Source organism: Heterodontus francisci, chromosome 1 (assembly GCF_036365525.1).
Source record: "Heterodontus francisci isolate sHetFra1 chromosome 1, sHetFra1.hap1, whole genome shotgun sequence".
Taxonomy (NCBI): domain Eukaryota; kingdom Metazoa; phylum Chordata; class Chondrichthyes; order Heterodontiformes; family Heterodontidae; genus Heterodontus; species Heterodontus francisci.
Window position 1 is genome coordinate 25525645 of NC_090371.1, and position 17410 is coordinate 25543054.

General features: G+C 42.5%; 1 protein-coding gene across 1 annotated transcript in view; it reads right to left on the bottom strand.

Annotated features, from left to right (window-relative positions):
* Positions 1-12868, bottom strand: part of gfra4a (GDNF family receptor alpha 4a) — a 190323-nt gene extending 177455 nt beyond the window's left edge. Inside the window, exon 1 of the mRNA XM_068028734.1 lies at positions 12379-12868. Coding sequence (XP_067884835.1) covers positions 12379-12418 — 40 coding nt within the window. The 5' untranslated portion in view covers positions 12419-12868. The remainder of the gene's footprint in view (positions 1-12378) is intronic.
* Between the last annotated feature and the right edge of the window lie 4542 nt (positions 12869-17410).

Sequence of the window (17410 nt, forward strand, 5' to 3'; positions counted from 1 at the left end):
TTTGCGGACGACACAAAGGTTGGTGGAGTTGCGGATAGTGATGAGGACTGTCAGAGGATACAACAGGATATAGATTGGTTGGAGACCTGGGCGGAGAAATGGCAGATGGAGTTTAATCCGGACAAATGTGAGGTAATGCATTTTGGAAGGTCTAATGCAGGTGGGAAGTATACAGTAAATGGCAGAATCCTTAGGAGTATTGACAGGCAGAGAGATCTGGGCGTACAGGTCCACAGGTCACTGAAAGTGGCAACGCAGGTGGATAAGATAGTCAAGAAGGCATACGGCAAACTTGCCTTCATTGGTCGGGGCATAGAGTAGAAAAATTGGCAAGTCACGCTGCAGCTGTACAGAACCTTAGTTAGGCCACACTTAGAATATTGCGTGCAATTCTGGTCGCCACACTACCAGAAGGACGTGGAGGCTTTGGAGAGGGTACAGAAGAGGTTTACCAGAATGTTGCCTGGTCTGGAGGGCATTAGCTATGAGGAGAGGTTGGATAAGCTCGGATTGTTTTCACTGGAACGACGGAGGTGGAGGGGCGACATGATAGAGGTTTACAAAGTTATGAGCGGCATGAACAGAGTGGATAGTAAGAAGCTTTTTCCCAGGGTGGAAGAGTCAGTTACTAGGGGACATAGGTTTAAGATGCGAGGGGCAAAGTTTAGAGGGAATGTGCGAGGCAAGTTCGTTACACAGAGGGTAGTGAGTGCCTGGAACTTGCTGCTGCGGGAGGTGGTGGAAGCAGGTACGATAGCGACGTTTAAGAGGCATCTTGACAAATACATGAATAGGATGGCAAAAGAGGGATACGGTCCCTGGATGTGCAGAAGGTTTTAGTTTAGGCAGGCATCAAGATCGACGCAGGCTTGGAGGGCTGAATGGCCTGTTCCTGTGCTGTACTGTTCTTTGTTCTTATGCCTTTCACCTTGTTGGTGTTTCTGGGATTTTGCTATGCATAAGATCACATAGCAACTTCAAAGTAACTCAGTATGCATGTTAAATGCTGTGAGGCACAAGTGCACATCATTACATTTATACGACTACTTGTAAATGGCCACAAGAACTCTGACCAATCGTTCAACATGTGCTGTTTGCATGTAGTTCAAGAAAATGCCCAGGAGATGGCAGTCACTGTTGAAGGTTCCCTACCCTATGCATGATTGCAGCTCAGAGTAATTTCAGTGTATTTTATATATATTTATACATAATATTCTATCAATAAGACATGTTATCCCAATACACAATGCTGATTTAACCACAGAAATGGACATCTGTTTCTTTACCAAGTATCCAAGCCAGCTTCTGACAATGCATTTGAGCTGCAAGTGTTTTCTGGATATTTTTAGTTTAGTTTAGAGATACAGCAGTGAAACAGGCCCTTCGGCCCACCGTGTCTGTGCCGACCATCAACCACCCATTTATACTAATCCTACACTAATTCCATATTCCGACCACATCCCCACCTGTCCCTATATTTTCCCTACCATCTACCTATACTCGGGGCAATTTTTAATGGCCAATTTACCTTTCAACCTGCAAGTCTTTGGCATGTGGGAGGAAACCGGAGCACCCAGAGGAAACCCACACAGACACAGGGAGAACTTGCAAACTCCACACAGTCAGTACCCGGAAGTGAACCCGGGTCGCTAGAGCTATGAGGCTGCGGTGCTAACCACTGCGCCACTGTGCCGCCCCAATATATTACGGTAACTATTATCTCCTTTATGCTAATATTCCTATCTGACAGATAGCCTGTGTAAAAGCAGTTCTGAGGTTACCCTGGTTATAATACAACATGATAAGACAATAATAAAGTTACTGGTCTCATGATATTTATTTACATCCTGCTTGACATGTCCATTTTCTTGCAAGGGATATGGAGGGTGGTGGGGGGAGGGGGGGTGGGGTGGGTGGTGATGGTGGGATAGGGTGGGAAAGCAGAATCGAGGTAAAAGATCGGCATGGGGTTATTGAATGGTGAAGCAAACTCCAATGGTCGTTTCCTGGTCCCGTTTCATATGTTATTATCTTGTACACTGATGAACGCAAAGCCCACCTGAGCTTCAATGTTCAACAGAAATTCTCAGGGTGAAACGTTTCACTGACTTTGACAGAATTGCAGCAGCTGGAGCTCAACCACTGATACCTGAACTCTGGCCTTCAAATTATTCCCAGCATCAAGTAAGTAATACCAGCTTTAGGTATGGGACTGGTTCCCTAGTAACTAATACATCCAATAGGGAATTCAAGAGAAACTTCTTTACTCAGAGAGCAGTGAGAATGTGGAACTTGAGTATTGCTGAAAAATTACGCTGACAACCAATTTAAGATTGTCAGTCGGGCTCGCAGTGTGGTGCATTTGTGCGTATTGGAAGCTGCTTATATTAATACACAGGGCCCTGTTCTTTGCAGACAGAAAGAACATGTACACACATTGTGCCTGTTCCAGCTAAACAAAATAAGTGACAGCCATTTGCTGGTTCGTTCCTCAGGGCAATGCCTTGACCAATCAGAGTCAAGCTGCCTGGTTTAAATTTTAAACAAAGCTTGACAGTTAACTGCCAATCACCATAAACTGGTGCATTCTTCATGGCAATGCCTCTACCAATCAGGGTTCACTTGCCAACCAATCAGCACTCTCTTCTCATACAGTATAAAGTTGTTGCTTCCCCTTACAGTGGTATTCTTGCAGATTGTCCTGATGAGTGCAAGACGAAAAGCTTCGACAACATGTCTCTATTTTCAGCAATACTCAAGTTCTGTACTACCAAATGACTAAATGTGGAACATGTTAGCACAGGAAGTATTTGTGGTGAATAGTAGCATAGATGTATTTAAGGGTAGTCCAATATTAATCATACCCAATATTGACTGTTGCATTGGGCCCATCCTACTTAGCATGTTCATTCTCTTTCAGTCACTAAATTAAATATATATTTCATTGAGTTTGTACATATGCAATCCAGCAACAATGGAGTTGCCCTGTTGTGAACCAGTACTGCAAGTGAACCCAACATAGAAACATAAACAACCTTGACTCAGTGGCAGCAATCTGTAGAGTCAGGAGGTTGTGGGTTCAATGATAATTTGCATTTATATAGCGCCTTTAACACAGTAAAACAGCCCAAAGTGCTTCACAGGAGGGTCAGAAAACTACATTTGGGATCCAGTCACATACAGAGATATCAGGACGGATGGCCAAACGCCTGGTCAAAGTTGTCACTTGTTTTTTGTTAGTTCATTCTCGGGATGTGGGCATTGCTGGAAAGCCACTTGCCTGCATTGGTGCAACTGCAACAATACTTAAGAAGCTCAACACTATCCAGGACAAAGCAGTCCACTTAATTGATACATCATCTAATAGTGTAAGCATTCACTCCCTCCAGCACCAACGTACCGTGGTTTTAGCCTGCTCTAACTACAGGATGCACTAAAGCAACTCGCTAAGATTTCTTTGGCAGCACCTTCCAAACCCAAGACCGCCACCATTTAGAAGGACAAGGGCTGCGGGCACATGGGAACACCCCCACCTCCAAGCTCTCATCCAAGTAGCACAGCATCCTCACTTGGAAATACATCAGCATTGTCGCTGGGCCAAAATCCTGGAACTCCCTCCTGAACAGCACTGTGGAAGCACCTTCACACTGCATCATTTCAAAGAAGAAATCCCACTGTCACCACCTTCTCAAGGGCAACTAGGGATGGGCAATAAATGCCGACCTTGCCAGCGATGCCCACATCCGGAGAATGAATTAACAAAAAATCTCTGGGTGAAGGGTCAAGGTGCAGAGTGCAGGAAGTCTGAAAAGGGTGGGAAAGACGACAAAGAGAATCGAAAAAAGGCATGCATAGTTTGAGTTTTAAAAGCCTACAGTTTGAAGGGCAAAGGCAAGACTGAGGTAGGTGAGGCTCTCCAGAGTTACGTGCCTCTCAGAAAGACAGCCATTGCGTTAATGTCACCACAGCACCATCACCACTGGCAAGGCAGTGCACTGCAACTTAGACAAGAGACTAGTAACACTTTATCTGAACTCACTAGGAGAGGGGACGTGGGACATATTGTTAAATGAGACTACTTACCGAGCAATATGGGTTGCAGTAAAAAGAATTCTTCAGAGCCAACTAAATGCTTGGAACTGTCTTTTGAATCAGGCTACTGATTACACAGCACTTTTCAGTAAAGCTAACAAACCTTACTGGGATCAGAAAGCTGAATAAACATCAGCTAACAGGCAGGTGGTTAAGCATTCCCAAGGTACAGGCATTTTCTTGTTGGTCTTGGGCCTTGTGCCTAGACTGTTATATTGTACACGTGCACACTCATCTTGAATCAGCTTCAAATTCGGTTACCCTCGTAACAGATCCTCCAATATCCCGTGATGTGGTTTGCTTTGTAGGAAAAGCTATGGTTTCCTTTTCAGCAAGCAGCTGCTCAAGTGGTTAAATTGGCCAAATCGACCGGCAGCATCTGAACATAGAAAAATAGAAAATAGGAGCAGGCCATTCGGCCCTTCGCGCCTGCTCCGCCATTCAAAAAAGATCATGGCTGATCGTCTAATTCAGTACCCTGTTCCCGCTTTCTCCCCATATCCCTTGATCTCTTTGGCATTAATATATCTATCTCCTTCTTGAATATATTTAACGACTGGCCTCCACTGCATTCTGAGGTAGAGAATTCTCTGCATGTGATCAATCCTACCTCTTTGCTGTTAAATCACATCTTTGAACTCTGTCTCAAAGTGAGCACAAAGGTAATCTGAATGAACACAGGATTGCAGGAACAGGTGCAGGCCATTCAACTCCTCGATTCTGTTCCAACATTCAGTTAGATCATGGCTGATCTGTACCTCAACTCCATTTACCCACTGAAGCTCCATTTCTTTTGATCCCCTTACCCAACAAAAATCTTTCGACCTCAGTCTTGAAAGTTCCAGATGAGCTCCAGTATCCAGGCGAGAGAGTTCCAGATGACTGCTAACCTTTGAGGGAGAAATAAAATCCTTGATTTCCCTCATAAATGGCCTGGCTTTAATTTTAAGATTTTGCCCCCTCATTCTTGATTCCGACTTCAGAGGAAATATTGAATCCTTTTAACATTTTAAACACCTTGATCAGTTCACCTATTTTTTAACAGCCAATGTTTCAGCTGTTGTCTGTTTGCAAGGCCCATCTCCCTTGAGGACTGGGTGGTGCAGTTGGTTAGCTACTGGTAAATCACCTCTCTGCCTTACGCCCATCCCAGACTGATAAACCAAAAGTCCTTAGTGACTATGACCCAACAGCACAAATCTACCTGCACCTCCTTGGGTGTCTCATTCAGGGAGGTCTCTGGTGTTGTGGACAAGGTAAAAGTCTTGCACTGTTGTAGCAGGGGGCACTTTGCTAAACTTCGCGCTAAGATACATTGTTGGTAGAGGGAAGTTCACTCTACATCCAACTGTCCTGCACCTGGCTTGGGGATTCCTTGCTTCTGTCACTGGAGAAACTGGATCATGGAAAATGTGCGCTGAAGGGTCCAATATGGCGTGCGCCCGCTCAGTCTGCCCCTGATTTGCACCACAGGCCATATTGGTTAGGTCCACCTGTATTGATTCAGGACTCCTGCATAAAACAGGCCTTGAGCCCTTTGCCTATGCAGATCGAGGGCCCAAAGTAGGCTTTGGGCCCATTACAAGAATTGGTAGGTCCACTGCGGTCAGTTGTCTCAGGCACAGAGCAGCCAGACCAGTGGCTTTTAAAAGGACCTACGCAGGCATCACCAAAAGAGATAAGTAAAACAGAAAAATCTACTTACCTGAATATGGAGCTGGAAAGAGCAATCTTTCAATAAAAAGATTGGCTGCCATCACAGGTCACACAGATACGAAGGGCTGAATGGCCTCCTTCTGTGCTGTAACCATTTTATGATTCTATGCGCACACCAAAAATCCCATCATTTTTTCCTCTCTTGTCAATCAAGTGTCCCAGAAGCTACTGATCTTACTGTTACAGGCATCACAGAATGGAAATGTAACCGTTCAGAGCAATAGGGAAATGCACAGTTAAACCTGACATTGTATCACACATCACAGAATATAATTTTAACATTTCAAAATCATGAAGAGTTTTGATAGCATAAATAGGAGGAACTGTTTCTACTGGAGCGGGGAGTTTATTAACCAGGGTACTCAAATTTAAGGTCATTGGCAAAAGAACCAGAGAGGAAATTAGGGTAAAAAATTACATAGTGAGTTCTTATGATCTGGAATGAACTGCCTGAAAGGGTGGTGGAAGTAGATTCAATAGTAACTTTCAAAAGGGAATTGGATAAATACGTGCAAAGGAAAACATTTGCAGGACTATGTGGAAAGGACAGGGGTGTGGGACTCATTGGATTGCTTTTTCAAAGAACTAGTACAGACACAAAAGGCAGAATGGCCTCTTCAGTGTTGCATGCTTCTATCATTTGCTGTGTAAAAGTGGAATGCTTATTATCTTTAGATTCCTATTACAGGGGATGAGTACGGAAGGTTGACAGCGCGTTACAAGATGTTATTCAATCAATGGGTTACGATGATAAAAAATTCTAGGGTATAATGTTTGCATAAAGATACAATATTTACAAAACTGTTACTATAAAGCAACGATAGTTTACTAAAGATTTTTTCTGAAATTTAAAGCATGGGGAAAATATATATGCTTCAAAGGCAGCTTGCGTGCTTCACTAACAGCAGGAGAATCTCTCAGCTTGTGTGCTTTTCCATACAGTGAGGAGCCCTGGGTGCAAGGCTAAGACCCATGGAACAGGTTAACATGAAGGTTGAAGACAGCAGGAATGAATGAGGTAAATTAGGAAGTAATGATTAGGTTAGGCCAAGCTTGAATCTAACTGTAAAGTCATTGGAAGGAGCCAAAGAGAGGAATAAGGGAATGTACAATGTCATTAAATTCCCTTAAAGCATCCCTGTCCTTGAAAAGTGGCGTCAGTGAATGCACCAAGCCTTGGGCTCTTGTTGGTGTAGAAGTAATGATGGACAGTGGACAAGTGGTTGCTGAAGTAACATTCAACAGATATTCTGATGGAGAAAATATATTTCCTCAGAAGCGGTAAAAGAAATGGTGGCAGCACAATGTGACGCAGTGGGCTGGATTTTCCCTCTGGGGGAGGGGGAAACAGCAGTCAGGACCGGTTCCGAACCTACCCCTGGGGAAACGGTCACTCTTTGAGATTTTCACAGAGGCGCTTCCTTAATTGGCATGGAGATGGGTTCCCTGTCCAGTTGAGGGTGGCAGGGGGTGCTCTCGAAGCTGGAGGGCCAACCAGAGGCCTTCCAACTTGAGAGGAGCAGCATGCTGTAATAGAGCGTAAGTAATTGAGAGGGTGCTTCAACATGAAGGTGCCCTCTCAGCAATTATTTTAAAACTTTAAATTAGAAACAGATACAGCAGCAAGGCCACCATTGTGGGGGGAGTGCTGGTGGTGGAGGGGATCCCTTTACAGGGCAACTTTTGACTGCACTCACACCAGACAGTCAGGGAGGGCCTCCAGGCAGTTAAACTGCACGCTACCCCGTCATGTCGGAAAACTGGAGGCTGACTGAAAAATCCCAGTTGACCTCCTTTAAGTGTCCTTAACAAGGCTCTTAATGAACCTCATTGGCATCTACCTCGTGGGAGCGGGTAGCCTTGCTGGCCTCAAACCCACCTTGCCAAAAATGGTTGGCAACGGGAACAGGGTCAGAAAGCTGGCATGCCAGCCCACGGCAGTATTTTTGACAGGAGTGAGAGTAGCCAAAGGCAAAAAAGTCTGAAATTTTTTTTGACAAGGAATCATGTAATTATAACACTGTTAATGATATGTAATGAATGCAAATGCATCCAGGCCACTTCAATGTGTAGAAACATTAATTTTCCCTTTGTTTACCTTCGATTACAGTCAAGACAGTGGACCAATGCATTTGTATAAAATCACCAAAGTGACCTCAGCATTTCAACATTTCAGCATTTATACAGTTAGGTCATCATGTAATTATGAAGGATGAAGTAAATTTTAATACCAGAACTGTCAGTTTCAATTTTTTTTAAAAAGCCCACCAGAAAACCACGAAGCTACCCCGAAGGTCAGGAGCAACAGTTTCTATTAGCAGCAACTGTGAGTGAAACTGACAATTCCGATCTTTTTTTTAAACACCAGTCTTTTGGGTCTGAAGGTCGGAAACTGCAGGGGTGTCTAAACTTTTCGCGTGAGGGGCTACATTGCAATTTTTGTCCTACAAAGGGGGCTGGTGAGCAAATTTTGGAAAGATAAAGAGATTAGAAATGTATTTTACTATTCATCAAAACAACAAAAAATGTGCATTTTTGTGAACAAGCTTTAAATGAGAAGACTAATTTATTAACCTACTTTCTTATCACTATGTTGAACATTGATTTTGTGAGAAATCTGGCATTTTTTGTTTGTACAAGTAGACAATGTCTGCCTGCACGCTTGCTATAGTGATGTGGAGTATTCTGGATAGATGTCCATCTGTCAGGAGTAATCTTGATCGCTCTATCTCCTCTTTCTCTCTCTCTCACCCTCTCTCTGTATGTGTCTCTCTCTCTCACCCTCTCTCTGTATGTCTCTCTCTCTCCCCCTCTCTGTGTCTGTCTCTCTCTCCCCCCTCTCTGTGTGTCTTTCTCCCTTTCTGTGTCTGTTTGTCTGTCTCTCTCTCTCCCTCCCTCTCTCTCTGTTGCTCTCTCTCTCTGTTCCTCTCTCTCTGTCAGTCTCTCTCTGTCTCAGTGTCTCTCTCACTCTCTGTCTTAGTGTTGGTCTCTGTCTCTCTCTGTTGGTCTTTCTCTCTGTGTCTCTCTCTCCCTCTCTCTGTGCCTGTCGTTCGCTCTCACTGTGTGTCTCTCTCTTCCCCCCCTCTCTGTGTCACCGTGTCTCTCTCTCTCCCATGTCTGTGTGTGTGTGTCTCTCTCTCTGTCCTCCCTCTCTGTGTCACCCCTCTCTGTGCCCCCCTTCCTGGGCCCCCTCTGTGTGTGTCTCTCTCTCCCTTTCTGTGTCTGTCCGTTTCTCTGTCTCTCTGTCTCTGTCCCCTTCTCTGTACCCCCCCTCTCTGTGGCTCCCATCTTCGCGTCCTCTCTCTCTATCCTTCTAATCCCGGGCTCGTGCTGGTTTAAAGGGCTGCCTGACTCTCTGTTTTCCCCCCACCACCCCCCCACCCCCCCCCCCCACTCTCTATTCCCCCCCTCTGTGGCTCCCCTCTCTCTCTCTCCCTCTGCTCCCAGGCTGGTACAGTTCCCAAACATTTAAATGACTTGGACTAATCCTCTCTTTGCCCTTGTCTTAAATATGAGAGCTGACCTGAAATGGATTAATGAATGCCAGGGAAAAAAACAGAGAGGGAAATATTGTACAAGTGCAGTTTGCTTTATACTGGCACAGCATTGGTTGGAAAGCCACACTGCCACAATTGCATTGCTGTGAATGGAAAACCCCAAATTGGTGATATAGACTGTAGTCTGGTGTATCTTCAGTGGATTCCAAATGCATTCATGCACCAGTGGAATACAGCTTTAAAAACACAGACTTGACTTCTATTCAAGTGAGTTTTACACAACTGATTTCCTGGTAGTTTACAATACCTAGAACCATAGACTCGAAGGGGAACATACAACTATTTAGTTGGCTGTGCCAGCTCTTTGCTAGAGCAATCCACAACTGAACCCACTGCCCTGCTCCTCATATCTGATAAAACCATCAATATAAATCTGTATGGGAATGTGTGCTTCTAACGTTGTTTCAGGGTAATCACGGTTCTTTTAAAAAAATAGTTTGATTAGTAAAGATTAAAGTGGAACCCATAAGTTATTTGGGAAATGGAATCATTTTCCATCATCGTGTTATCACTCATGAGTACAAAGCAACAGCAGTTTGGTGACACAATAGCTTATCTGGCACAGAACCACAGTCACTGAATTTGGCAGGGGGACAATGAAAGGGTGGCCAAACATTTCTTTTCAATAAAGGCGATACTTCTTTAAATGATGCCTGCTCGATGCCACTTCTCCAGCTGTCCACGCTGATAGTGCAAGTTATAGCACAGGGCACACGCTCAGGTTACTGACAGTTCTAATGCAATAGGAGCAACACCAATGGTGAATGTACTCATGTTCAGCTTTACCAATAACATTTAAAAACCAAACAGTTTTAAAAATACATTCCTGTTGAGTGAGACTAGTTTAGTACCATCCCTTTTCGAACTGAAATTAGATTCTTCCAGTTAAAACAAGCAGATAACTTTATTTTAGTAAACATGATTCTGAATAGCATCTCCTTACAAGTCTCCCCTTTCAAAGCCTTGCTTTATTCAGATAAGATTTTATGAAAGAACCAGAGGGGAGATGAGTGGATTTTTTTTAACGCGGCGAGTTGTTGTAATCTGGAAGGCAATGCCTGAGGGGATGGTGGACACAGACTCAATAGTAACTTTTACAAGGGAATGGGATAAAAACTTGAAGAGAGCGCTTTCAAAGTAGCAGCAGAGGTTCATGGGCTGAGTGGCCTCCTCTGCACTGTATGCTTTTATGAATCTATAATAAACCATAAATGCTGGAAATCTGAAATGAAAGCACGCAATGCTGGGAACACACAACAGATCAGTCAGAATCTGTGGAGAGCTCAGACAGGTTAAGTAATTAAGACAGACCCTCTTGCTCCAGAAGTCAGGGGTCCTGAGGCAGGGCAGTGTGTGAAACTTTAAAGGTTCTTTTTCACTCTGCACATTCTGACTAACCTGCTATGTGCTTCCAGAACTCTCTGTCTCTCTGACTTTTAAAAAAAATCTATTGATCTGGAGAAGTTAGTGGATGTCACCTGGTCTTTCAGTTCAGTTATTAAGATCTGCTGTGCTTTAAAACAAATAGCTGACACATTGCCCATTTAAATCAGAGACTGACAGAGGGAGAAAGGGAGAGCAGGGCAAATAGATGAAATCAGCGCAGTCATATTAACCCCTTCTTCACTGAACATCCAACTCTGCTTCCTTCACATTCACTTGCATTATCTGCCAACCTGATCTTTTGTAAAACATTTTTGAATAAATTGATAGGATTAAACACATTCTATAAGATTCTATGCCAAACTTTAAAAGACGCAGTAAGCTCTAACCTACGTGGGTATTAATTATATATTTTACCTGGCTTAATTTAGATACATAGCAAGAGGGATAAAGGGGCACATCTTTGAATAAAATGGGGGCTTACAGGAATCTTCACCTAGAGCTGGATTTCTTTTAGTGATGAACAATTTAGACATATATATATATATATATATCTAATATACACATATACTTAAACACATTCACATGCATTAACACACATTCGCACGCACATCCATTCACAACACACACATATACTTAAACATATTCGCACACATTCATACATTCTTGCAGACACACACACACATACACTTAAATACATTGACACATACATACTTACAGTCAGACATACTTACATTCATACGCACATTCACACACACTCTGATACTTCAATACATTCACACACACAGACTTGAACGTTCACGTACAAACACATTCACACTGACAGACATTCACACACACACGTACTTACATTCACTCACTCTTAAAACACACACTTGCATACATTGACATAAAAACACGCACACACACATACTTACACACATTTACATACTTATACACACGCACATTTAAACACACGCACACACATGCTTCCACACAAACACACATATCTCAAAAAAGCGGACGTGTCGTATCACAACAAGCATTCAGTAGAAAGCGAGGCGAACAGTTCATTTTCCAGCCTTTTATTTCGGTCCATTCGTGTCTCTGTAACACTGTGAAATCGTGGTGAATAAATATAAATGACCGAGCAATAATTCTGACCCTTTAAAATGAACATCTCTCTCTCTCTCTCTCTGTGTCTCTCAGCCTTGGCGGCTTCTTCCTGTCCGAAAACGATTACGCCTCACTAAAGTTGTTCGTATTTGTTTCTCTTTTAACATGAGACACAATTCTGATCGCTACCACAATAATATTTTGTCTAGTGTAGATTTCTAGCAATTTTTTTTAACGATCGAAGAGTAAAAAGAAAAAATCTTTGCCTCTGGATTAAAAAGTTGAAGGTTTTGTTCTCAAAAGTCTAAATTCGGATAATTAAAACCCAAAAAAAAAACAAATTCTTGGAAACACAGTAACTGTCCACCAATGCCCTATTGAAATGTTATGGTCGATGTAATAGAAGCCACTAAAGAAAAATTACAATGTTCACACTTTATATTTACAAAGTCTCTTTCTGTGTATATATACGTTATAAATAGCGGCTCACTTTATTTCTCTACACCTTTATGATTAAAGAAAGCTGAGTACTTACCAATAAGTGTCAAGATTAAATAAATCCCCATCAGCAACATTGCGTGTCAGCCTTGTCCCCTCAGCACTCTCCCCGCCTCACAAATAGAAATCGATTCAAAAATCACTTGTCCAATCTTGTATAAAAAATATAATCCGCTGGGTTTTGCTGGGATCTTTCTTTGGGATCATTCCTTTTCGGAGTCGATGCAAAAAAAAAGTCCGATCAATTTTTGGCTTGAGGGGAGGTCACAGCAAAAATTAAACTCTTGTTTAAATCCCCAGTTTTTAAATTTCTTTTATTTTCAACGGGAAAGAAGCAAATCTTTTTAGATGAGATTCACGGGTTGCAATGCGGCTCCGCTGGCCCGAGCTCCGGAGGGTCTTAAATCCATCGTATTCAGGTAGTAAATCATTGCCCTTTTGTTTGTTCCGACCCACTTTGTAAGAGGGAGAGAATGAAATATTGGCGATCTAGCTTTAATTCACTCTCTCTCTCTCCTCTCTCTCTCTCTCTCTCTCAAGCGCTTACCTTCGCCACTTCTGCCGCCTGGCGTCACTGGGATCAAGGCAGCACTTAAAGCGAGATAGCTTTCCCCACTTCTACATCCCACCTGAGCCCCCACACTCTCTGACCAGCAATGATCAGCAAGTGTGCGGTTAACCCTTCAATCGCTCATCGAAACGCACCTGCTATTAAAAGTTTTACAAACATATATTTTATCTGCATTGTTCATGTCAGTCTCTCATTCAGCTGCACTGGGAAAAAAAAAATTCAGGAGTTCTCCCTCTCTAGGATTTTGGATTCAGGCATACTCTAGTACAGTCAGCGTCACAGGGCTAATCTGGGATTGAGGGAATGACACTGCTGGTAACAGATTCAGGGTAGTAACTTTCAAAAGGGGAATTGGATAAATAGAAGGAAGGAACATGATTGCAGGGCTGCGGGGAAAGTGAGACTAATTGGATTACCCTTTCAAATGGCCTGATAGCCCAAACTGCCTCCTTCTGTGCTGAATAATTCTCAGAAGGTATCACAGCCGAGGTAAATCCTGTCTCGGCTCTGCACTTTGCTTATCAAGTGAAGCTGTTAGGAGGTTTCGGAATGACTTTTTAAAGTGTTGTATTTTCACTAATCTGATATCCTCAGGCAGGGGTCAGGGGGTGGGGCAGGGGGCGGTGGAGGAATCAGAAAATCAAACTTTTCCACATCTTAGTCCAGAGGTAGTACTATCAAGCTGGCTAAAATCAGATAACCTGACACAAATCGGGGGGTACTTAACTCTAAATCTTCTTGGTGTATATGGATTAAATGCTGCATTGGGTTAATCAACTGAATGAGCCTTTGAATGAAAATAAAGAATTAGATAGAGTGTACAGCATAGAACTAGATAGAGTGCGCAGCATCAAAACAGGTAGAGTATACAGCATAAAATTAGATAGAGTGTACAGCATAGAACTAGATAGAGTGCGCAGCATCAAAACAGGTAGAGTATACAGCATAAAATTAGATAGAGTGTACAGCATAGAATTAGATAGAGTGTACAGCATAGAATTAGATAGTGTACAGCATAGAAACAGGTAGAGTGTATGGCAGAAAATTAGCATGTACAGCATCGAAACAGGTAGAGTGTAAAACATAAAATTAGATAGAGTGTACAGCATAGAATTAGATAGAGCGTACAGCATAGAAACAGGTAGAGTGTACAGCAGAAAATTAGCATGTACTTCATAGAAACAGGTAGAGTGTAAAACATAAAATTAGATAGAGTGTACAGCATAGAATTAGATAGAGTGTACAGCATAGAATTAGATAGAGTGTACAGCATAGAAACAGGTAGAGTGTACAGCAGAAAATTAGCATGTACAGCATAGAAACAGGTAGAGTGTACAACATAGAATTAGATAGAGTGTACAACAGAGAAACATGTAGAGTGTACAGCATAGAATTAGATGGAGTGTATAGCATAGAATTAGATAGAGTGTACAGCATAAAAACAGGTAGTGTACAGCATAGAATTAGATAGAATGCACAGCATCGAAACAGGTACAGTGTACAGCATAAAATTAGATAGAGTGTACAGCATAGAATTAGATAGCATGTACAGCATCGAAACAGGTAGGGTGTACAGCATAGAATTAGATAGAGTGTACAGCATAGAATTAGATGGAGTGTACAGCATAGAATTAGATAGCGTGTACAGCATCGAAACAGGTACAGTGTACAGCATAAAATTAGATAGAGTGTACAGCATAGAATTAGATAGCGTGTACAGCATCGAAACAGGTACAGTGTACAGCATAAAATTAGATAGAGTGTACAGCATAGAATTAGATAGCGTGTACAGCATCGAAACAGGTACAGTGTACAGCATAAAATTAGATAGAGTGTACAGCATAGAATTAGATAGCGTGTACAGCATCGAAACAGGTAGGGTGTACAGTATAGAATCAGATAGAGTGTACAGCATAGAATTAGATGGAGTGTACAGCATAGAATTAGATAGAGTGTACAGTATAGAAACAAATAGTGTACAGCATAGAATTAGATAGAGCGTACAACATAGAAACATATAGAGTGTACAGCATAGAATTAGATAGAGCGTACAACATAGAAACATGTAGAGTGTACAGCATAGAACTAGATAGAGTGTACAGCATAGAATTAGATAGAGTGCACAGCATCGAAACAGGTACAGTGTACAGCATAAAATTAGATAGAGTGTACAGCATAGAATTAGATAGCGTGTACAGCATCGAAACAGGTAGGGTGTACAATATAGAATCAGATAGAGTGTACAACATAGAAACATGTAGAGTGTACAGCATAGAATTAGATAGAGCGTACAACATAGAAACATGTAGAGTGTACAGCATAGAATTAGATAGAGCGTACAACATAGAAACATGTAGAGTGTACAGCATAGAATTAGATAGAGTGTACAGCATTAAACAGGTAGAGTGTACAGCAGAGAATTAGATAGAGTGTACAGCATAGAAACAGGCCATTTGGCCCAACTGTCTCTCGTCACCCCTCTTCCTCTAATCCAATCAGCATAACTTTCTGTTCCTTTCTCCCTCATTTGCTTATCTAGCTTTCCCTTAAAGAATTCTTTTATCTTTGTGAATTTCTCAAATTTGGTTTTAATTTTAAGTAATATTTATCCTGGCAGGAGAATAAGAAACCTTTCTCCTCTGTTCCTCTCGACGAAGGTGCAGAGGATGGGGAATGGAATGGGGCACTGGAGAGCGGCCTTTTTTCAAATTGCTCTACCAAGTGCCTCCCCTTCCCCACAACAATGCAACCAAGATGGAGAACTCAGTATTTAAGGGGACCATTGATGTAAAACCATGCCCGGCCACTCAGCTGTGCTGGACATCAGTGTCCTATTACAGCATGTCTCTATGCCATGGTAAATGTGGTCAACTTCCCTAGAGAATATGCCACAAAATCTGCAAAAATCTAGACAGCTATCTGAGAATTAGTTATTGAAATAAATGCATATTTAATGCAGGGCGAGGTAAACCTAATTAAAGAATCCTTTGCCCCTTCTGTACGCATCCTTGCCTCTTACCCTAACCCTAATGCACCTTGATCCTCTTCCTGCCCCCAATTGTAACATGGTGATTGCGTGAAAGGGCACTGCTTCTGATAGGCATGTACAGTTTATTGCATTCAGGCTCTCTCTCCAAAACACCCTCTCACACTTAGCGTCCCCCTTCAGCTGCTGAACCCTTCCATTTCTCCTTACCAGCTGGCAACAGATGGTAAGCAGAGCCAGCTTCATCATATCCCCACATTAGCCTTGTGGGATAAATGCCATGTGCCACAGCTGACTTTCTGTGTTGCCCCAGCAAAAGTCATCACCTTCAGGAGAGGAGTTTAGAAAGGGGGAAGTGGGTCACTATTGCAACTGAAATGGCGTTGAGTCCTGCAGGGCTGAGAAGATTATGATCAAAGCTAATGCATTTACTTAATACAGCCGACAAGCTGCATCTGTTATTGATGTACACGTCCCACGGAATCTGTAAAGCTCATCAGAGTATTGCTAAAGTGAAAAAAAATACTTTATAAATTCCCCAGCATCACTTGGCTGACACTTTAACAAGGCAGTGATGATTTTCCAGGCTGTCGCTCTACAGTACCATCTCCTACAGGGGGTGCTGTTGTCAGCTCTAACCAGTGCCCAGCAGAAAGTTATTTTCTAAAGTCATTTTTGAAAGTCGATCTCCACAAGTGGAGTTTTGTTTTTACTTTCACAGGTTGGCAGGTCTTTGTGTAAATGTACAACATGTCAAAGATTTGTGCAAAATGAATGTCTCAACAAGTTTTCGACATTTTGATGCACAGAAATGGGTGTAAAGATGGCTTGTAAATAGCCTAGTTGTCAATCACATGCTATTTTCTCACATACATGAAAATAGATAACACTCAGGGAAATGCAGTGTTATTAAGGTGTGATGGACATGAAGAAGTGTTTACAAGACAGGCGTGCCATTGATGGGTTGTGTGGTTATATCTAAAGAATAATTGATGCACTAGGACAAGGGAATGAAAGGGTCAGCTTTGCTCAGCTGGTAGCAGTCTTGTTTCCTTCCAGTCTTAATCTGAGTCTGACTAGCTGGGAGAACATTAACAATTGTGTCCAGGAATTCCCTCAGAGCTGCTCTGATCTCTCCACCATAACTTCACTGGAAGTGAGGTGGAAACTCCCCTGTTTACATGGATGGAGAGGGAAGATGAGGAGATCATTTTTTACACCGAGAGTTGGTATGATCTGGAATGCTGAAAGGGTGGTGGAAGCAGATCCAATAGCAACTTTCAAAAGGGAATTGGATCAAATACTTGGAAAGTAAATATCTACAGGGCTATGGGGAAAGAGCAGGGGAGTGGGACTATTTGGATTGTTCTCTTAAAGAGACAGCACAGGTATGATGGGCTGAATGGCCTCCTTCTGGTCTGTATGATACTATGATTTACTGGGTCAAAGTGCAGTGCATTTTGCTCTTTAGATTTCTATTGTAGGGGCAGAGTACAGAGGTTGGCAGTGAGT